The sequence below is a fragment of the Microtus pennsylvanicus genome, chromosome 10 (assembly GCF_037038515.1).
Source record: "Microtus pennsylvanicus isolate mMicPen1 chromosome 10, mMicPen1.hap1, whole genome shotgun sequence".
In the NCBI taxonomy this organism is placed as follows: Eukaryota; Metazoa; Chordata; class Mammalia; order Rodentia; family Cricetidae; genus Microtus; species Microtus pennsylvanicus.
In genome coordinates, this window is record NC_134588.1 from 57,984,378 (window position 1) to 58,007,254 (window position 22,877).

Sequence of the window (22,877 nt, forward strand, 5' to 3'; positions counted from 1 at the left end):
AAAGAATGCTTGGCTTCCTGTTGTTTGGATCCTCTGGACTATATGCTTTGTTTGCTTTAGGCTGGGAGGTATGGGAAAGGTGAAGCTGAAGACGGGCTCTCATATTTTAATAATACATCCCTGTATATTTAATAAAATAGGCATATACAGACATGAACACATCCATCTGCTGGCACCAGGGATTGGAAGCGGCTGTCACTCAAAGCTCTGACAGAATGAGCTATGGCCACATTTTTGGTTTTTTTTCCCAGATTTCTCTATGTAGCCTTGGCTTGCTGGAACTAGCTCTGGAGACCAGGCTGGCCTCGAACTCACCAAGATTTGCCTGTCTCTGCCTCCCAAGAGCTGAGATTAAAGGTGTGTACCACCACCTCCCAGGTTTATGGCCACTTTTTAAAACTTACCAAAATACCACCTGGCAGAGATGCTAATGTTTCAGGACTTTAATGATGTCTAATGGTGTCACAGAGACACTGGAGACCTGAGCTACAACACTGCCATGGGAACGGGACGATGGAGCACCCTTTCAAAGGACAGCCACATGAATATAGCTTGCCTTGGGCATTCACATCAATTAGTGGCCCAGAGCTCTAGCCAGGCAATCCCAACCAGAGGACAATGAACTCCCAGGACACCCTGTAGCTTAGGTGTTGTTGTTTCCAGAGATCTGAGGTATTGTTTTTTTCCAAGGAACCTCAATTATCCACATGGTATGGGGTTTTCCATTATAGAGAGGGCAAGGACCTCGCAGTGTCATGCTTGGTGCCCTCAGCCTCAGAGTGAGGGACTCAGTGGATGGAGTAGTGGTGGGACCTGGGCCTCGCTGTGGGAGAGCTTTGGGCCCCATCAATCAGTGCAGTCTGGTGGCTGTGTGCAGAGAACCCAGCACTCAGGCCATCAATGAGCATAGCCATCAATGGGTAAGAAGAGGAAAGATGAAGGAAGCCATGGTTTTGCTCACTGACTACAACATTGACCTTGGTTGAGGTAGAAGTTGAAATTCATGAACTGAGAACCTGAGTAATCCCCGTTCTCTTTCTCTGTTTGAAATAAGTCGCTTCCTGCCTACCTCTTCAACCACGTCCCAGGATTTCTGAAGAGCAGATTCTGAAGCCAGCCCGTGGATTCTATTCCCACAGCGGTGGTGCATCCCAGGCATCTATACTCCTGTAAGGGCTCCAGGGGTCCCCAACAAGCTCTCTCATTCCAATGGGTCACTACAATCACATGATTGATCATGCCTGCGGTGATGGAGACTGACTAACCGACAACGTTCCCCCTCCCCGTCAACTCCACACAGTCCCTTTGGCAAACACACATCTCACACCAGTTCAACTCAGCAAATGTTTATTGGGCACAGAGGGTAGTCAAGGCACAATACCAGGGGCTATGGGCACAATGACAGGAAGGCTGGGCCTCACTCTCAGGAGGCTACAGTCGATGAGGGAGACAGACACGCTCACAGAAATACAAGGCGGAAAGAGGTGAGCTCTGTGCCTGAGGTAGAGATGGGAGAGCAGGGGACACACATCACCTCAGGTGACTGACACCGGAGGTCCTGGGGAAGAAGGTACAATTCACACAGGTGGGACTGGAGCAAGAGCTACTTCAGGCACAGAGGAGGGCAAATGCAGCAGTGTTCAGAGGCAGGAAAGCCGTCTGCTTGACTGGTGCTAAAAGCTTAATGGAAGGAGTTGAAGCTGGAGGTTGAGGGGCTGTCCTTGGGCTACATGGCATCACCTAAAGTCTCATTTAGAAGTCTCATTCTGTAGGAAATGGGGAGCCATTGATTATGAGCTAGTGAGGGAGTCGACCTCATTTCCTCAATTCTAGACACGCTTCTACGAACAACATGGGATTGACTTTAACACCAGCTTCCTGTTGTTAACTTTATGGGCTCACATCTCAGGGTCTCAGAGCAGAAGGCAGCTCAGACCTAATGGCGGCACATCCTTTCCAAGGCTGTGCAGAGCTAAGACGCAGTAGCCTCACTAGGTGAAGGTTGAGCTTTCCTCACAACTAACCCTGCACTAACTCCAGAGAAAAGGAAGCAGTGGACAGAGCGCAAGGACAAAGCCGACTTCACAACCTAAGCGTGGCAGGGGAGAGCGCAGAGAAAGCAGGGGAACCATGGGAGATGCAAGGAGTAAAATCCGAATCACCCGAAATAAGCCACTTTTTTTGGAAGGCCTTCTGGCGTCATCATGCAGCCCTCCGGCCCTCTGGGTGAAGAGTTCCTGCAGCCCAACTCACCAGAATCAGCAGATGCGATTGCTATGAACCTACACATAGAGTTCTCTGCTGTTGTAGGCTCCTAGGAGCCTGCCTAACTATCCAGCGAAGACGGGGAATGACGCCCTCCTCCCCCGGGGCCACCCCAGCCTGGAAAGGGGTGTGAGGCCACTGCTGTCCAGGTGGATACAGCAATGCTGGTCAGTGAAGGTTCACCCAGGACCTCCACCCCGGCTGAAGTGGTTGCTTGGGTGGGGACCACGGAGGAAGCTGAAGTGACTGCAGGGTTCCCAAGGAGAAAGGTTCCTGCGGTGCTGGCATGCACCTCTGGGCTCGATGCCACAGGGCCCCCGCCTCCATTGCTGATGGTCCACAGGCATGGGTAGGAACTGCCGAGACAGAGAGACAGGAATTGGTGACGATACTTCAGCAAAGAGATGCTACCAACAAGCCCATGTACATTCCCAGAACCTCTTGAGAGTGAGAAGAAGGGCAAAGATGGGCAGTGATGGGGAAGGGGACTTCTGACAAGGACTGTGTCTCTAGTCTCTATTTCTGCAGAAAATCCAAGAGACTCAGTGAGATATGGTAAATAAGAAAAAAAAAAGGGGGGGCTAGATTCTGGTGCTGGCCCCGCTAGTAACACCTTCCTCAGACTCAAACAGCGTTTCATCGTCTGACACCCCCTTGCAACTGTCTAACATAGCTAAGGCAGTCAAAGGAAGGTTCTTCTTCTGTACAAGCAGTGGTATGACCTCCCTCTGGCCAAGGCAGGCAATATGATAGATAAAACCAGCAGGACATTGCCTCCAAAGCCCTTGGTGTGGCTCCTCTACCACTGATCAGCTCTGTGGCCTTGGTCAAATAACGTCATGCCTCTGAATCCCACTTTCTATATCCTCAAAAATAAACCATTCTGCATAGCTCAGAAATTGTTGTAAAGGTTAGATTAAAAAACAAATATGTGGTGTCAAGCATGTAGTATTCTCAAAGTGTTTTCTATCACGCTCACATCCCAGGCCTCACCTCTCAACTCTGCTCCCTGGTACAAAGCCCATAAAATACCGTAGCCACAAAACAGAGTTTATCCCCAGCTGCAAAAGAGCCATCCAGTTGTCACTTTCATTTCCTTCTGGCTTACTGTCAAAACAATAGCTTAAACCGATACATTCAGGAAGTGACACACATGAGTTCTGGGAGACACAGGAAGCCTCCAAGTCCCACTAAGAGCAGGTTCCTGGCATTGCTTACCTGGGCCCTGGATTGATTGATCCATTGGTGTGGGGTACAGACAGGATGCTGGCATGAGGTGTGGAGGATAAGGAGGTCCAGCTGTCAGGTCCCGAGAAAACTTGCAGATTGTTGCTTGAGCTTTCTATCAGATTCACTTTGGGGAAATAACAATATTTCACTTGACAGAACATGCAAATATGGCGACCAGTGACATCATCTCACGGCAAAATAGGAAGACGCTTGTGGTTTTTGAATGTCAACTACAGACCGGGTGCTGCTCAGCTGAGAACCTCCCCAAACACCTCGCCGTCGTCACTTTATAGACAAGGTGCCCTGTGTGATGCAGATCCACCTGACTCCCTTCATCGTCTGTTGCCCTTCAAGAATGGACCATAACAGCATCCCTAAACAAAATCCTAGGGATGCCAAAGCCCAGAGGAGATGTCTGAGGTCCTGGCCTTCATTCTCCTTTGAGGTCCCAGGAACAAAGCGGCGTTCCGCTTCACCTGGGTGTCGACTACAGAATCACTGGGTATGTAGTCACAGACGGTGGGATGGGGGTGCCCGGGATGGGGAGATGCGGGAAGGCACAAGTTAGCGCTGAGATAGAGCACACAGCATGCCAACTAGAATTAATACTGTGTGGCGGGCTGGGGTGTAGCTCGACTAGCAGAGTGCTTACCTGGTATGCATGAAGCCCAAGGTTTGATCCCCAGTACTGCATAAACCAGGCGTGAAGGTCCACCCCTGTAACCCCAGCACTTGATGGTAGGGGCAGGAGGACCAGAAGCATTAGCTACATACTTCAAGGCCATCCTAGGCTAAGTGAACCACTGTCTCAAAATAAATAATAATAATAATGTATTATATCCTAAAATTTTACTAAGAGAATCTTCTTTTAAAGACAGGTTTCTCTATGTAGTCCTGGCTGTTCTGAAACTCACTCTGTAGAACAGGCTGGCTTTGAACTCAGAGATCTGACTGCCTCTGCCTCTTGAGTGCTAGGATTAAAGGCATGCCCCACCACTGCCTGGGAAGAACCTATTTCATATTTTGAATGAATGTTGGTTTCCCTGAACATAGTAACAATTTCCCTGTATGTGTGTGTGTGTGTGAATGTGTGTATGTGAGCATCAATATATTACTGTATACATTAAATATTTTTATAAGGAAAGAAAGAATACTGCCTTGTACTTTTTTGAATCTTCATTCGAACGAGTAGTGTATATGAAAGGAAAATGTGGGGCTGGAGGGATGACTTGGAACTTAAGAGCACTCACTGTCCTTCAGAAGGTCCCGAATTCAATTCCCAGCAACCACGTGGTGGCTCACAACCACCTATAGTGAGATCTGGTGCCCTCTTCTGTTATTGTAAGCATACATGCAGGCATAATACTGTATACATAATAAAAAAATATTTAAATAAAAAAAAAGAAAAATATATGAAGAATGAATGATAGAGGGCCGTGGGGGGAAAGGAAGGAGGAGATTCCTATTGACGACCCTGGTGCAAATGTGTCTCCCAACGTTCATGCATTAGGAACTTCATCTCCACTGCAACCCTGTTGATAGGTGGGGCCTGTGGGAATTCTCATGACAGGAGTGACACCATTACTGTAAAAGGTGATTCTTTATCTTTAAAAAAAAAAAAATGAATGTAGTCCCCTTCCCGCTCTCCTCCACGCTATAGTGCAACAGCCAGAAAGGCCAGTGCCTTGGTCTTGGACTAGCCGGCTTCCCTTGTGAGGGAATAAATTCCTTTTCTTTACAAATCAGCCTACCTCAGACAATATGTCCTGCAGCAGAAAACGAAATCAAGCCTGGGGCATGCTGCTGCTTTTCACGGCTGACACTTGCAACCTCTTTAGTCTCAGCTCTTACCAACGGTACCCCTCCTCCACCTTCTGTCCAGATCTGTCCCCAGGGAGCCAGGGCTCTTTCACCTTTCTGCCTCCACATAGGGACTGCCTCCCCGGAAGCACCCTGCATCTCTGCCAGCGATGCCTATCATCCTCCTTTTCATTCCTGTGACTCCCACTTCCGTTCCCTGTGGACATCACTTTCTGCCCACCACCAGGCCAACCGACTCGCCGTTTCTTCCTTCCCACAGTCCTTTGGTCTGTGTGTTTTAGATTGTCTCCCAAACTTTAATGTGCCTACCAGCACCTGAGGATCTTGTTAAAACACGCACTCTGGCCCCAGAGAGGAGCCTGAGACACCAGAGAGCTAACAAGTTCCCAGGCGATGCTGCAGCTGTGAGACCCCCATTAGACCACTCATTCCCCTGTATTATGATTGATTCTTGATGTATTTCTGTAGCTCCTCTGAGGGAAAGCCTGGGTCTTAATCACCTTCCTAAAGGAGGGCTCGGAAGGGAGATCCGTGTGCTGAGCGCAAGGAAGAACCTGGAAGCAAAGCGAGGCCCTGCCAGTTCGCGGGATCGTTAAGCTGCTGTCTCCACACTGGCAGCAGTCCTAAGGCTTCCTGGGAGAGATCACCCATGACCAGGAAGCCTTCTGCAAATGCAGAGCTCGGGTGTCACTAAGGGAGGAAAGCGCCATCTCCCGCGGCGCGGCATGAACTGCACTCATCTGTGTATTTGGGATTGGCCATTCATTTTAGGACAGGGACCTTCGCATGGGTAAGTTATCTGAACATCTCGTCCATGTGCCTAAAGCAGAACCCGGCATGTAATTGATCCTCGGGAGTTATGTGGTGCATGAATGATCAAAATTAAAAATTAATCTTTGCTTTCATCCTCCTTCTTTTTTTAACAAGTCTAATATGCAGAGAGGGTCTAAGAATGCAGAAGGCCAAGACTGACCGGACAACAGCCGATAAGGAAAAATGACAATACCAATTTTAAAATAAGGCTGGAAAATTGTAGGAGTGGAGTCTGCATGTCGCCAGCTCAAAGACTTGAACAACTGGACTGTGATTCTCCTGCACTGGACCCAGACTCCTGAACCAGGACACAGTGATAAGGAGGAACTCTCAAGGACAATGAGATGAGTGTCTCAGACCCCGCAACTTGACTTAGCGTTAGACATCAGCCTAAAATGATCACTACATCAGGACCCTGAGTTGAGGCCTTTCATACCCATCAGAGACCATGGACGGGGCTGGGGCTATAGCCCAGTGGTAAAGTCCTGGCCTACTATGCATGTGCCCTGGGATCAATTCCTCACATGAAAGGTGAGGAGACTAAATTCTCCTATCAAATATTAGTGTATGAAATAATACATATACATGCATTATGTGTGTGTGTACTATAGATGAAAAGGTACTTCTTCTTAACAGCCATGCACCCCCGAGGTACATGCCCAAGGGTTTAATCAGCTGAACCACACACCTGAGGGAGCATGGTTTCTATGCATGTACGCAGATGGGTAAGGAGCCTGCCGATGTCCTCGGAGGCCAGGGTAGTGCTCACAGCCGTGGTGGGTGTGGGGAGCAGGCAGCGGCAAAGGCGTAGCATACTGGTAATTGGTGTTCCCCGCTGTGCACATGCCATCCGGATTGGAAAGGATCCAGCCTCCCACTAGAATAGACAAGAAGAAAATGCAGGACCTTCCACACCAAAATCAGATAGCAAAAGTCATTCTGGATTAACTAAAGTAAACGTTAGTCTAGGAAACATTAGATGTGTGTATAACTCCCTGTCTGCAGATGCTCGGGTTGTTTATGCGGTTACACAGGAAGAGGAAAGGTCCCGCTCTTCTCTACCCAGTGGGAAGTGATGTCTTCCAGCAGGGCCTACAAATAGGATTCTGAGAGCATGGAAAATGAGGAGCTAACTCTGCACCGCAAACCTTTCACTGAACTTTCAAAAGCCCACAAAACACGTCCTAGAGACGGTTGGTGAAGATCCTGACCAGAACGCCCTACATTAAGTGGGTTTCTGGAGAAAAACTAAGACTTAGCAATGTGAGCCCTGAAACAAGAAGCCATCTCAGCTTAATAACAAATGGACGCTAGCCCGGGCCACAGCCGCCCCTTAAGCACAGTGACTGAGGATCATCACCTAGATCACAGCAACGTGAAAGTGGAATTGGGGCTAGAGAGATGGCTCAGTGGTTAAGAGCACAGACTGCTCTTTCAGAGGTGGCTACATTTGGGGTGGCTTATCTTGATCCAGGTGGAGCTGATGAAGAAGTCAATGGGAAGGGGATGCTGCTGCATTTTTTTTTTTAATTTTTAGTAATTTATTTGATTCTGTATTTCAAAAAGTTTTTTTCTTTTTTTTTTCTTTTTTATTTTTTTTTTAAATTTATTCATTTATTAAAGATCTCTGTCTCTTCCCCGCCACCGCCTCCCATTTCCCTCCCCCTCCCCCAATTAAGTCTCCCCCTAAGCCCATTTTTTTAAAACCCCATTTTATTTATATTTTACATATACGAGTGCTCTGCAGTACACCTGCAGGCCAGCAGAGGGCACCAGATCCTGTTACAGATGGTTGGGAGCCACCATGGGATTGGTGGGAATTGAACTCAGGACCTCTCAAATGTAGGCCCTCAGCGTGTTGGGAGACAGCTCTAAAATGCTGTTCTTGTGGGGAGATCCAGAAGTGTAAGTGATTCAGCAGCTTTCCCTGGGGCTCCTCCTTACTGGTCTTATCAGACCTACCCAGAAGACTTTCACAGGACATCACAGATTCATCGGGAGGCAACCTGGCCTCCAGGATGGAACTGCTTGCTCCCTTTACCCTTCCACAGCAAGCGCCACCATCAGACGCCTCGAGGCTCTTTCTGTAACCCAACAAACTATTTAAGTTTTAACCACATAGCCCTTTCCTTGAGTCTCTGGTGTTTCTGTATGGCTCTCATATTCCTGCATGCTTATAATTTATATACTTCTATTTATTAATCAGTCTATTTCTTAGATTAAAATCATGGACACTTCAGAGAAAATTTAAAACTTCTCTATATTGATTATTAGATTCAGGAGTCAGATGTTCAGTAGGCAAAGCCAAAACTCAGGATTAATTTTTGGCAAAAACAAGGCAGAGCCCACACCACCCCAAGACCAGTTAGTCTGCCCGGTGCTGTGGACACCTCAGGCTATTTGCTGAAAGCATTACAGCGGGGGTGGGTGCTAACCTGGTGCTAACCTAAACAAGAGAGTATTGACTACCGTCCCTTTAAAAGGCTTTCCTAATGGCTTCTCTGCAAGGCTCTGCTGACAAATCTGCAGAGAAGATGACCTGCAGTTTGGGGCTAGGAGGGGGTGAAGAATTCCAAAGCTCTCGCAGGGCAGCAAGAATCATTCTCGACATTCCGCTAGCATCAAGCTAAAGGGGTTGTCAGCCAGGACTGAATCAGCTAAGCAAGGCTGACATGCTCACAGAGATTGCAGCAGCAAGCACAGGGCCTGCACAGGTCAGCACTCAGTCTTCTGCATATATGTTATGGCTGTCAGCTTGATGTTTTTGTGGGACCCCTAACAGTGGAAGCGGGTAAATCTCTCTTTTGCCTACTCTTGGGCTCTTTTTCTCCTATTGTATCTTCTTTAGTTGTGTTTGGTTGTTGTCTCTTAGAGGACTACTCCTTTCTGAAAAGGAAATGGAAGAGAAGCAAATCTGGGGGAGAGGAGAGGGGGAAGGAGCTGGAGGGAGGGGAAAATGGGGTCAGATGTATTGTTTAAGAGAAGAATCTATTTTCAATTAAAAAGAAAAATGAGTATGTCAGAAGTGAACCTCACTCCCTTGTCACTGTTCTAGGGTCACCATTGCCACTTCACAAGTCTGGCTCCACCATGAGGCCTCTGCTGTGCTGGGGCATGGAGAAAGAGGCTCCACCAGGAATGCCCTCCAGAAAACTCAACTACATTCTAACACCTGAGGCCACAGCCTGTTGAAGCACTGCAATGAGGACCCCAAAACGAAGAAAATGAAAACTTCAGACCAAAGAAGCAAGAGTGGAAAGCATGAAGGGAGAAAATAAGCCTGGATGCCTGTTAGGAGATCTTATCGGAGAGCTAGAGCGTGCAACATTTATGACTTCCATTCCAGGGTCCTACCTAAGGCTTGCTTGGGCTTCTTCAGCCTGGGAACCTGGCTTCTCTCTAGGAGCTCTAGGAAAGGCAGACACTTGCCTCAGGTTAGAGGAATGATCGATGGGGGTCTCGGTTTGGACTAAGCCTGACACCATCATGACAGTAAAGCAGAGATGGCTTCCCGTGTGGCCCCACATGCCTCCCACATGCTACCATGCCACTCACGGTGAGAATAGGTCACATGCTGGCTCTCAGAGACAGCCTCCGGGATGTCCTTTAGGTGGTTTCTGGAAGAGTAATGAAGATCACAGAGTCTGTTACACTCCCGCATAAAGCACATAAGTCTCTCTGCAGAGGGTGATAAACTTCTTGGAATAAGAACAATCAAAGCTGCTATCCTCCCCAGGTTGCCTTCCCAGGGACACTGAGTCTACATGGTAACAAGTTTACTTTTCCTTCCCCATTAGTCTTACAGCCATCACTTTTTACTTTGATTTGATTGGTTTTATGATTCTTTTACATGCCTCAAAAGATGAGACAGTAATAACAATAGTTAAGATCTGCACAGGGGCCAGGCAGTGGTGGTGCATGCCTTCAATCCCTGAGTTCAAGGCCAGCCTGGTCACAGAGTGAGTTCCAGGACAGCTAAGACTGTTAAACAAAGAAACCCTGCCTTGAAGAAAAAAATAATAATAATAAAAATAAACTGCACAGGGTTTTGGGACAATCCGTATGTGATATATTTGATCCACCAATAGTGGGATTAAAGACATGAGCACCACAGCCCAGTGGATTTCTGAATTCTTTCTATCATGGCATGCTACTATCATTTTGATGTAGATTTTGTCACTTCATATACATCAACTTGTTCTTTAGGACCTCTGTTATCTCAAAAGCTTATCTAAGCATTGTCCTCTACAGCATCAAAATGTTCCCAGGCATTGAACAGAACAGATTCCTGTGGCATAGCATTAAAAATGGCTGCCTATCAATCCATAACCTTTAAAAGGAAAAGGAAATATTAGACATTTTATTTTAAAAAAATCAGTGAAAGCCGGGAATGGTGAAGGCAGAGACAGGTCAATTTCTGTGAGTTTGAGGCCAGCCAGCCTGCTCTACTGAGCTAGTTACACAACAGCCAAGGCTATATAGAGAAACCCTGTCTTGAAACCAAACAAACAAAAAAAAAAAAAAAACAGTGAAAATTTTGAAGCGTGGTCAGTAAATTCAGGACACTTCAAAGGTGACCCTCCCTGTACTTTAGGAGTCAACAGGGACAAGAATGGTTTACACTACTCTTTCATTTTAGCCTCCATGGAAAAAAAGGCAGGGAGTTGGCAAGACACTCACGCAAACTGCTAGATCACCATTCATGCCAGGACAGAGATCCTACATGAAGAAACGGGGGTAATTATTAGAGCCATATTCATGGTTTGGAGACTATAGCTGAGTTTGTAGAATTCTTGTCTAGCACACGCAAAGTTCTAGCTTCACTGCCCAGCACCACATACGTGAAGCATGGTGGTTCATGCTTGTAACCCCTTGTGAAATGGAGGCAGAGAGATCACAAATTCAAGATCATCCTCAGATACACAGTGAGTTCAAGGTCAGTCTGCTCTGCCTGAGATCGTGTCTTAAAAATTAAAATAAAACACCATACGTATTCTTCAAAAGTTGGGAAAACGCAGAGAAAATTACTTAAAACCTAAATTCCATTTTAGGTGGTTGTGCTACATTCAATACTCCACAGTAAAACAAGGCTGATAAAACCCTGACAGCTGCGGGCTCTCCTAGACCTACAGGAGCTGCTATAGGGACAAACTACTGTCATTTGCTCTGAATTTTGTTTTTGAGTTTGTTCAGCACTAAACTGACCATTGCGACATATTTCTAGCAAAGGCAATCCAAGCTCAAGTTCTGCTCAGGAAGCCCCGTGTTTGCAGAATTCGGTTCACAAGTTCTTACTGAAATCCTTCCACTCACCTTTCCTTGGCATCCAAGAAGGCCTTGGCGAAAGGGTTGTACTTGATTTTGAGAGCTGTTATCTTGCAAAGACAAGAAGATGGGTTACCAAAACAGTGCACTGCAGACACAGCCCTGGTCTCCCCGTGAACTTCCGTAAAGTCACAATTCCCTCTTCCTATTCTCTTCCCTTCCCATGTCCCATGGTTCACTACTGTACTGACTGCTGCGCTGTGGTACAAACACAGCAAACGATGCGCAAAGTGAGCCAAGTGGGCACAGTGTTCGGGATCACAAAGAACAAATAGCAAACAAACTATTGATGTCTGCAAGAGCCTATGACTCTGTGTGAAGGAAGAAAAGTAAAAGTACAGCTCTTTCTAGAAAAGGGGAAGGGGTATAGGGCAGGAGCAGATGCCCTGTTATTTCTCTTGGCTTAAGCCTGGAAAGTTTGGGTGGGAAGTGAAGCTGGCACTGCATGCAAGGGAGATTTCTGACTCTCTCAGCCAGCCCCACACTGATTCAACTCTCAGGGAAACCGTGTGAGCAGTAGGAGGGTCCATGCTTAGATTTTACACAGCTTGATCGCCAGGGGATGCATTCAACCTCAAGGGATGGCTAAGCCAGGCTAGGGAATTTGCTAGAAGGATAGCCATCGCCAGGCAGGTGGTTCAGAGAGAACTGTCTGGCACCTGTGACCAGGTTAAGTTTCTAAGCATCTCCCAGATGCTCAGTAATTGAATGACAAGGGCCAGTGGCTGAGAGCAAGCAGCACGGAGATGGGCAGGGACCACTGCCTGGGCCATCTCCCTTCAACACCGACTCCTCCCAGAGAGAAGTGGAAAGAAGAAGGCTAGCTGAGAGACTGGGGGTGTTGAAAGACAGCACCAGTGGGGAGGATCTGGCAGTTTCTGGTCCTGCTGGCCCACTGCCGGGCTTCTGCCAAAAGCCTGGGTTACTTTATTGAACTGCAATGACTCTCTCTCTCTCTGCACGCTTGCCCTAAGCTAGGTCTGCAATGTCATTTCACATATGGAAACCAAGATGCCAGTCTCCAACCTGATGACCAACAGGGCCCTTCGAAGGAGACAAAACATGGCAGACTCTAAAATCCTTCCTCAGAGATGCTAGTCCTGCTGCCTGGCTCTGTTAAAGCCTCCACATAAAGAAACACATGTTTAAGCAGCCAGAAGTTATCCGTTTTTTAATGGTAAGATTGTGAGGGGTGAAAGCGTTTGCTTCTATGTGGAGTGAAAGCTTGGCACATTTATCAAAATCCTCAACATATTCCCTGTGCAGAACAATCCTTTCTCTAAGTGATCACTATTAAGCAAACTATGATAGATTGATTTCCCCAGCAGCATAATTAAAAACAAAACAACTTAAGTTCTGCTAGAGGCAGGAGGTTGCTCATATGAATGTCATACACCTATATAAGCAAATACCAGAGTGGTTATAGGAAAAAGAGATATGGCTGGATATAACTTTATAGAAAGGGACCCACTATGTCCTATCGAGTTATTTAAGAGAGGAAAAAGAGAAACATAGAGCTGATATTTACAAGATGAGCCAGAACCAGTCTGAACTGGTTTGAACCGGTCTAAACTGGTCTGATCCGGTTTGAACCTGTTTAAACTGGTATGGGCAGGTAGGAACCGGCTTGAACCAGTCTGATCCGGTTTGAGCCAGTCTAAACCGGTTTGATCCAGTCTGAACCGGTCAGAATCAGTCTGAACCAGTCTTAACTGGTTTGATCCGGTCTAGCTGGTCTGAACCGGTCTGGACCGGTTTGACCCAGTCTAAACTGGTCTGAACCGGTTTGATCCGGTTTTGAACCGGTTTGAGCTGGTTTGAGCCGGTCTGATCTGGTTTTACCAGTCTGATCAGGTTTGATCTGGTTTATACCGGTCTAAACTGGTCTGATCCAGTTTGAACTGGTCTAAACAGGTCTGATCCGGTTTGAACCAGTCTGATCCAGTTTTAGCCAGTCTAGACCAGTTTGATCTGTTCTGAACCAGTCTGAGCCGGTCTAAACCCATCTGAACTGGTTTGAGCCGGTGTAAGCCAGTCTGAACCCGTTTGAGCTGGTGCAAACTGGTCTGAACCGGTTTGAGCCTGTCTAATCCAGTCTAAGCTGGCCTGAACCCGTTTGAACCGGTCTGAACCGCTTTGATCCGGTTTGAACCGGTTTGAGCCTGTCTGAATTGGTTTGATCTGGTTTGAGCCGGTCTGAACCGGTTTGAACTGGTCTGAACCAGTTTCTACCGACCAAGCACACTAAGGGACCCAAAACAATGACTCAGATCTCCAATAGACTCAGCAGTTTTATAGTGATATACAAGTGTGTCTGGTCCACACTGGGAGAGGCTGCTTTGGTGGACTGCTGTCACATGGATCTTGAGTGTGTCCCAAATACCCATATGTCCCTGGGAACTGATGGAATATTTAGGAGGTAGGCGTGAGAAACTCTACACTGACTTCACTATTTAGCTTTATCACTGTTGAGAAAGTCCAAATCCTCAAAACTTAAATTCTGTTCAGTCTTACTCAGTGGCAATAAAAAAGACGCCCCACCAACTCTACCATGCACTTCCGTGTAACTTTGACACACGCACACACACACACAGACACACACACACACAGACACAGGGCCACACAGATGTGTACCCAGGCACACACTTGCTTACCTCCTCGTTCTGATAGGCAGTCACAGCAATGAACTGGGTTTCAGGGAAGGAGCAGTTCGTGACCATTCGATGGGCGCCTCCAACACGTACTACGTGAACCTGAGGTTCGTATTTATGTAGCGAGTTCAGCATTATCTGTTGAAGGGGAGAAAAGGTCTTAGAAGGCAAAGTTAAGCCTAGGACATCATAGTTGATCAGCCAGCCAGCACCATGGGTTCCTCACAAGTTCAGCACCCACCCCAGACACATGAAGTTCTATGTGAAAATGAACCTCAGCAAGCCTCTCACTGACCCTCATATCAGGATCAGAGGCAAACGGCCAAAGTTAAGCTTTCTCTATTCTACCCAGATCCCAGCTTCCAATTTCTTTCTGCCTTTGTGTTCAGTATGACAATATACATTTCAATCTGTTTAAATATATATTTGTTTATATGTGAAGAATTCCAGGAATGCAAAACTGTTAGCCGTGCCTACAGCGTAAGGAAATCTAATATCAGAAGGTTATACAAAATTTATTCTTCATGATTTAAATGCAAGGCTATTTAAAGCCTTGTGCTGTGAGATATAGTGAGGCAGGAACAAACAACCTTCAAATTTGCACTTTAATAAAGAATATTCTGGCTAACACAAAGCCTAGGAGTGCGTTACTTCTACCTCCTAAACTCTGAACTCCTGTGTTCCCTGCCACTTAGCACAGAGAGAAAGGAGAAGACCCAGGCTCAGAACAAACAAAGTAAAGCATGAAGGCCGGGGAGAGGAACAGGCCTTGTCCCCCAAGTCCCATCTCCAACGCCTGCAAATGGTCTGCATTTTATAAAGCAACTAACAGCCTTACCCAGGGAGCTGGATTTGCAACCTGCCACAGAAATGGAGGAAAAAAGGCTCCACATCGTGTTTACCCTAATTGGAGATTTTAAATAAAACATTCCTTATTTAAGGTTTGTTTGGATTTTTTTCTGAAAAAAAAAAGCTGATTCAATATTCTATTGATAATTATCATAATGCCCAAGCAGAAGAAGTAATTATTTCATTTAGGAGCAGCTTTTTATTAAGGTATTTGTCTATTGCCAACATGCCACTTACACCAAAAAAAGGGGAGGGGGGAGAGGAAAACAAAACCTGGTACCCACAAACATCTCCCTCCCTGGGCTGGGTAAAAAGCACCGCAGGCAAGACAAAACGGAAAAGAGCCTGGTGATTAAGTAAACTAGCGCACTCTCTCCCGTTCTCTTAACATCAGGAAGTCCATTAAAAACTGAAGCACCAATTAAGAGCTGTTTATTCCTGTTTACATTTGGACTCCAGGAAATAACCGGCTTCTGTGGGCAAAGAGGCTGGTGAGGACCCCTCTAATTGCCTAAATGCACCCTTGATATTTCTTGATTGGTGTGTGGGGAGGCTGCGCGTACCTGCCCACCTCCGGTGAGCTTGTTGGTCAGCTTCACTTTGCTGAAGGAGATAGGAGCTTTCATCCAATGAGCCCCGAAGTTGGGCGAGTCCGGGTGAATGTAGACACAGCTGTGGCTGGAGACCTCCGGCTTGCCTGCGGGAACCCATTCCCCATTGACGTACTTCCAGCGGTGACTGTCTGTCGGGACAAAGTCCAGCAGGAAGGAGTACATGGCATTGGGGTCCAGCCCTGTGACGCTAATCTTCAGCACAGGGAACATCCGTCTGAAAGAAACCAGAAACAGCCCCCAAAGGGGACGTTAGAGGATCCCTTCTCCTCCTTGCCCCAGGGGCTTTTCTGCCTCTGAGACTTTCCACGGAATGATCTAGAAGGGAGGCCACACAGACAGCAGCTAAGACCAAAGCCCCAGTACCACCAGAGCCTCTTTCTATTAATGCATTCGACATTGAGGTTGACTATAAAACACTGTTCTGTGTGTTAGAATCTGCGGACCACCGGTCTAGTCATTTCCTACAGAAGGACATACAGACACGTGTGTCCTCAGATGCTGCATCCTCACGCAGCTCTGTCTCTAGAGACCCACCCGCCCCAGACTTGCAAGGAACCCTGATTGGGAATAAAGGACGCAGCATGTAGACGGCTGCGTGGGAAAGCAAGCAGGAAGCGGGATTTTGAGGGACCAGCTAGAGTTCTTTTCCTACAGGACTTCTCAGAGACTTACCATACCCAAGCTCACTGTGGACACAGGAAGGAGTGTGAGACTGTGTGCACCCTAAACCTCGCCTGTCTTTGACCATTTTGTACGGATCTCTGTTTAAGGCAAATCCGTCTTGAGATGTAAATATGAGTTCACTGGTCTTTCTTCAACCCTCTAGAACATCTACCTAAATATCTCACTTCTAATGCTATAGCTTACTTATTACACACAAAGAGAAACCACATAGCCACCATCTCTAAGTTCCCCCAGTTCTTTCTAGACTTCCTGTTTTCAAAAGGAAAAGACAAGGGAAGTGGTTTCTGCCAACCAGGGACAGAGTAGATAACTAACTGCATGTGCTCCCAATGTCCAACGTGACCCAAGGTAAAATTCTAGAACAGCAACAGGACTGGCCAGCTGGAGGTCATGAGGCTAAGGGCAGAGTGCCAATACTTGGCACATTTACCAGGTATTGGAATAAATAGTTGACGAGAATCAGCTGACTGATTTCCTGCAGCTTGATAAAGCCTCCTTGCTGTGACACTAGTTTCAATAAATGAGCCTAAGTACGTGCATCAGAAATAAAGTGTCTACGGGAGAAAATGTGTCAGATATAATGTGTTCCCAGCCCATATTTTTGGCTGAGAATCACATGTCCCATATCACTGTCCTCCTCGAGATGATTTCTCTTTCAGGTCACCAGGAAGGCTAGTGATGCGGCCGGCATCTTCCCTGCTCCACTTTCTTCTGCTTTTTTTCTTAGACGCAATAGAAGCGGTTTTTCGCCATTACTCTCTCTTGACATCAGACTGAACTATTCCTTTTCTCTGTGTATTTAACATTTTCAATTAGTTTAATAGTATTGGCCCGGTGTAGACAAGAGAGGTTACTGAACACACACATGTCATTTGCAAAGAAACATGAACGCAGACATCAGAGAGATCCATAAAGTCGTTTTAACAGCTGGGAAAATAGCTTGTTCACAGGAGGTATGGTTGCAGGTGGTCTCTGTCTTCTGGTCCCAAGCTTTCCCCAAAACAATACATTTTGGATTTTTTTTATTTTCTTCTTCGTCTTTTACATTATTTTAAAAAAAAACCTTACAAGGGTGGCGTGTGGTCACTCGTGAATAGTGGCAGAGGCCAAGTGAAGGAAAGAGTGGCACTTTCAAAACCAGCCTGGTCTACATAGTGAGTTCCAGGTCAGCCCAGATAACATCGTAAGACCCTGTCTTATAAAAAGAAAAAAAGAAAAAGCACAAGCATGGCAAATAAATTGTTGTTTTGTGAACTAAAGTTTAAAAGCACTGTGAGGCTAGGATGCATCTGTCGCAGGTTATTTTAAATAAGAGCAAAATCTGCAAAGCATGTCTGTTCCGTCACACTGAGCACAGAATGATGCAATTGCTCAAGATGAAGGTGTGACATCAAACACTGGGAGGGCCTAGTTCTCATTTACCACTAGCAAGATGATTTAGCGCAAGGTCCTTTTCCAATGATAATAGTTACCATATGCACCCAGGGGTTAGTATATGTTATACCTTACTTAAGCCTTCCTTTATTACAAAGAGGTGTTTTAGTACAGGGGCCCCAAGTTTCCAATAAGCCTATTAAGCAAGAGACTAAAAGAGAAAGCTGTATCTGCTGGGGCAATGAGAAGGAAGCCCCCCTGTAGGATGTTCCAATAGGCTTGGGTATCTTTTCTTCATTTCTCAACTCTGTTGTGTGAGGTCTCAGTCACAAAGAAGGAACCCCTAATGGCATTTCTTCCTTCTTTCTAAATTCAGATAGACTTGATATTGTAAGGAAATCAGGACTGCACAAGGAGCGTTTCAGCATCACTATCCGTCCTTAAAGCATACAAGAAAGATGTCACTCCACACCTTCACGGGCAGCTACAGTAGAAAAGCAAGACAACAGAGAGTGTTGCTGAGCATGGAGAGACTGGAGCCCCTCCCACAGTGCTGTGCAGGACGTGAAATGGTACAGTCACTCTGTCGGTATTACTATTTAATCCTGCAAGTCCGCTCCTAGAGATGTGTACAGGCAGGATAAAAACGCATGATTACACATATGTCACAGCAGCAGTATTACAAAAACGGACAGATCCATTGAATGATGAATAGGTGCAAAATATGTTATATCTATATGATGGAGTAGTATTTGGTCACAAAAGGTCCGCAGTACTGATGCATGCTATAACACACACGAACCTTGAAAACACTAGGTTAAGAGAAAAATTTTCACAAAGAAACACATATTGCATCCAGAATAAGTAAATCTAGAGAGGCAAAAGGCAAACTAGTGGGTCACTGATGGCTAAGGGATATAGGATTCTTCGGTAGGGAAAACACAATGAAATGGTCTACATCAGTCGTGGAGAAGGATAAACAGTTCTGGAAATATGTCAAACCCATTGGCCTGTGCCTTAAGTGTATGAGTGATATGTTATATGAATAACATCCCATAGTAATTCTGTCAATTAAATAAAGATGCTTGGACAGAGGTCTTATATGAAAAATAATAGAATGATCGACTGTTTCATACCCTTTAATGATCCGTTTGTCAAGAACTTTATAATTATCCTTGATTTTGAGATCACCACATGGATGTACTAAACAATGACGTGTGATTTTAATTTCTGTTATCACAATGGGGAATGAACAAGTCTAAGACCTTGTCAAAGGTCTTGGAATCAGACTAGACCTCTCTCTTAGCCAAGTTAATCTCCTTCCACCTCATCTTCCCCTGCCCCTTCTTTGTCTTGACCCACAGTGATCTTGAAACATCACCTATGACCTGTAATCATGACTCATGGCAAGGTTTTGCTATCAAATCCACTTCTATTCAAAGTGATTTTTTTTCCATTTTCCCTCAAAGCATGACTAAGCACAGAGAGGGTTGAGTCTCTGAAGAGTTTGGAGACATGGAAATCAGCCTCTAACTCACAGATTACCAGTACTTAATTCACCCTTGAAAATAAATCTCCTCAAAGAGGAAGAGGGGGTGATGGAGAGGGAAAGCAGAGAAAATGAGAAAACATGAACAACTCGTCCCCAAACACCATGCTTGATGGGTCATGGGTATTGAGTTTTACCCACAAACTTGGCTTTGGTTTTGCTGTGAAGCTAGCAGTTTTTATTTCACCAACAGGAATCTTGGGAAAGAGCCCTGCTGGCAGAGGTTAGCAGGGGTTGGGGCTACAGAAGAAAAGTGGAAGCAATGAGACCGACTTTGCAAGGAGGGGAAAAACAGAGGCCGTCCAAGGCAACACTCAGGAGGTTTGCTCAAAAACAGCCTTCACTCTCCTCACCAAACAATAACAGTCACCAGAGGCTCACGAAAGCTGTCAGGGTTGAGTGTGTGTGTGTGTGTGTGTGCGCGCGCGCACGTGTGTTCATGTGCATCTATGTTGTATAATTATGAAACACATGAATGTTAGTACATGAAAGTAAGCAGGCATAAGCTCAGCCGCCGTTGTCAATCATGTACCAGTCAGAGGGGAAAGAGCAGTAGCATCGGGGGAGGAGCAGATAACGTAGGTGCCTATAATCTTTGTAACTTATGATTGTAAAGTGTAGAGAAAACGACTCTTGGGCTACCCAGGCATGGAGACGAACATGCCTGAGGTGTAGCCCTCGGTTTTTTCTTTTGTGCTGCCCTCCCTGGAAACTGCTAGCAGGAACACATCACTAGCAGGAGCACATCACTAGCAGGAGCACATCACTAGCAGGAGCACATCACTAGCAGGAGCACATCACTAGCAGGAGCACATCACTAGCACCCCCACTTGTCAACCCTGCCTCCCCAGCTCCTATTTATGATAGTCCAGTAGCACCAGATAGGTCAGAAAATGCTTCCAACCTCTTAAAAATCTGTACTAGGTGAATTTAACTAACTCAAAATTATTAAACTGCATAAACTATACGTGAAATACAGCACTTCCTTGTCTCCCAGATGAAGATGTTTATAGGTAAAGAAAACAAGTACATTGGGTCTGAGCTCACAGGCTACCTGTCTCAGCTACGCGGGAGGCTAAGGCATGAGAGAGAAAAGCTCAAGGCAAACCTGGAATTCAAAGTAAATTCAGGGCCAGCCTGGGCAACTTAGTGAGACCCTTCAAAAGAGGGCTGGGAATACAGCTCAATAGTTCATCAGTTGCCTGGTATGTAGGCAGTCTCCAGTACTGGAAAGGCACAGGGAGGGAGGAAGGAAAGGAGGGAGGAAAGCAGGGAGGGAGGGAGGGAGGGAGGAAGGGAGGGAGGGAGGGAGAGAGGGAGGGAGGGAGGGAGGGAGGGAGGGAGTGGAAAGATAAGAAAGGAAGAAAGAAGAAAGAAAAGAAAGAATAAAAAGAACAGAAGGAAAAGGAGGATGGGGAAAGGAGGGAGGAGGGAAGATATTTAATTTAGTTGCCTGTATAGTCGGAACTGAATTTTTTCCTGCAACCTAACACATAAATTCCTAGCTTAAATGGTGGAGGGGAAGGTAAGTACAGACGGGGAGTGTTGTAGTTACCACTGTGTTTGAAAGCTTACCAAACACAAATGACTAAAGTATTTGTTGCTGTTGCTTAAATTTGTAATGGGGAGAAAAGGGAACCGTGGAGCACACGTGCCCAAGGCTTAGCTCACTGATCTAACCAAAGCTTCTGGAAAACTCAGCCAGTCAGCGGCTCACAGGACCAGGCAGTAAAGCAGCTTTTCCATGAAGGAGGTTCAAAGTCTAAAATTATTTAAGTAATTTTAAACTTTAAATACTGAAATTTTATGGAGGTTTTAAAAAAGATAAGCAGCACTCTTTTCAAATGGCAAAGGTACATTCTGCTATAATTTACTATCAAGTTGAATTTAATAATGTCTCAAAAATTTTACTGCCTTTCCTAAAACACTTGAACCATACTTTAATCTATTGGTTGGACTTATTTATATTGTAATAGAGGGTCACTTTGGTGGACAAATATGGGATCTAAGCACCTGTGAGATTACACAATAATAAAGCACAAGCTGAGTGCTCCGCCCACAACCAGACCTGACTAAGTTTTTACAATCACAACATCACTCATCTTTGAAAGAGACCAAATCCACTTAAGAGTTTGGGGGCAATTCTTTGAAGTTAAAAGTATTTTCCATCAAGAAAAGAAAGGAGTGAAATGAAATTTTCAAGTATTTAGAGTAATAAAATGTAAACTACACATATGGGGGTCTGTTCAGAAAGGAAAATGTCGTTATCACGCCAGGCTGATCGTTTCCTTACTGCTGGAATCGCAGTTTAGAAAGCGCACTTACTTACAGTCTAACTTTGATTCACAAAGCAGTTTACTGTCACCCAAAGGCTCTCAGGTTCATGATTCTCTCAGCTGCGCAAGGGATAGCTCATTTTCCATGCCGTGTCTTATTCAAAATTAGAACGCTAAGACACCGAGAAGTGAAGCATTTTACTCAAGGTCAAAAGCCAGCCTGAAGTTCCACTGGCTTCAACTTTTCTCCAAAAGCAAAAACTTCCCTCCAGGTGTCAGAATAAGAGTCCTGGCTCAGCCGGCACTCCTGCAGACGTCCTTCGGTGTTTCATATTTTTGTGCCCGTGGGTACCAAAAGGTACGTGAGCACCATATCGGGAGAGAGTGCGCCTGAGCAGTGAGTCTCTTTCAAAACATACGCATCTCCTCTGCTAAGTGCAAGCTTTTAATATTGCCTCAGAAGCCCCTTAACAGGCGCAACTTCACAGCACCTGAGCCAGACCAACAGAGAGCCGTACTTATAATCCCCACTCTTTTCAGGGGAGGATAGAAAAAGAAAACTTCCCGTCCCTGAGACAGGGTACTGCGGCTTCGTTCGCTGTTACCATGCCAGCTCTCACAGCCATGAACACACAATCCTAATGGAGCACTCGCCCTCGAGGAAGCAGGTGGAGGGATATGCGAGGTGGTTAAATCTGCCCTTTCGATCCCAGGCTTCAACTAATCAAAATTGTCTGACAAGTTTGCTGTGTTTAAGAGGAGACTGTCTAGTCTCCAAATAAAATCAACTTTTACATTTCTCTGAACAGGGCTGTGCCCACGTCTGCTCCGGGGTACGTAGTCAGTCAAAAATTAATACGAGTTTCTGACAGTTGAGCCCACTTCCCCGGTGCACGGGGCATGCCCTCCTGCATAATAATCCTCCATTTAATGTGTGTGTGAGACCGGTGGCTACATCTTCCACTGCTCTGATGATCTCAGAGAAATGAATTAAGTTGGCTGAGTGACAGCCAGCTGAGACCGTCTTTCTGTAAGGTGTTCCGTGAGAGCCTGGAGCCTCTGAAGGAAGGGTGGCAGCCTCATCAGCACTAAGGGTGTCTCGCCTTCCTCGCCCACCCAAGGCCAGCACAAGCAGGATGCAGACAAACTCACCTGCCATTCTTGGTCACGATCATTTCATTGGTGACTTCCTTGAACCTCTGCCAGAGTGGGGCATCCTCCAGGATGATCTGAAGTTGCTTCTCCGTAGGATCTCCCTTCTCCCTCCCCGCCTGAAGCTCACTTTCCACCACATTGAGCAGGCGAGACACCGTGCCTTCACCAGCCTTCTGCGTGCCCAGTTCACTCATGGCTATAGGACCTCGCAAACTTTGCTGAGAGCCGTTCTTTGCTCTTTGCTTTCAGCTCCTTCCTCCCCTCACTTGCT

At 46.1% G+C, this 22,877-nt stretch overlaps 1 protein-coding gene across 1 annotated transcript; it reads right to left on the reverse strand.

Annotated features, from left to right (window-relative positions):
• Positions 1–1,330: 1,330 nt before the first annotated feature.
• On the reverse strand, positions 1,331–22,800 carry Tbx19 (T-box transcription factor 19). Its single transcript, XM_075987471.1, has 8 exons — positions 22,604–22,800; positions 15,518–15,782; positions 14,109–14,243; positions 11,443–11,504; positions 9,685–9,746; positions 6,818–7,006; positions 3,484–3,619; positions 1,331–2,621 (listed from the first exon to the last, which is right to left on the reverse strand). Exons 1-8 carry the CDS (start codon positions 22,798–22,800, stop codon positions 2,327–2,329), a joined length of 1,341 nt encoding a protein of 446 aa, XP_075843586.1. The 3' UTR covers positions 1,331–2,326.
• Positions 22,801–22,877: the final 77 nt, after the last annotated feature.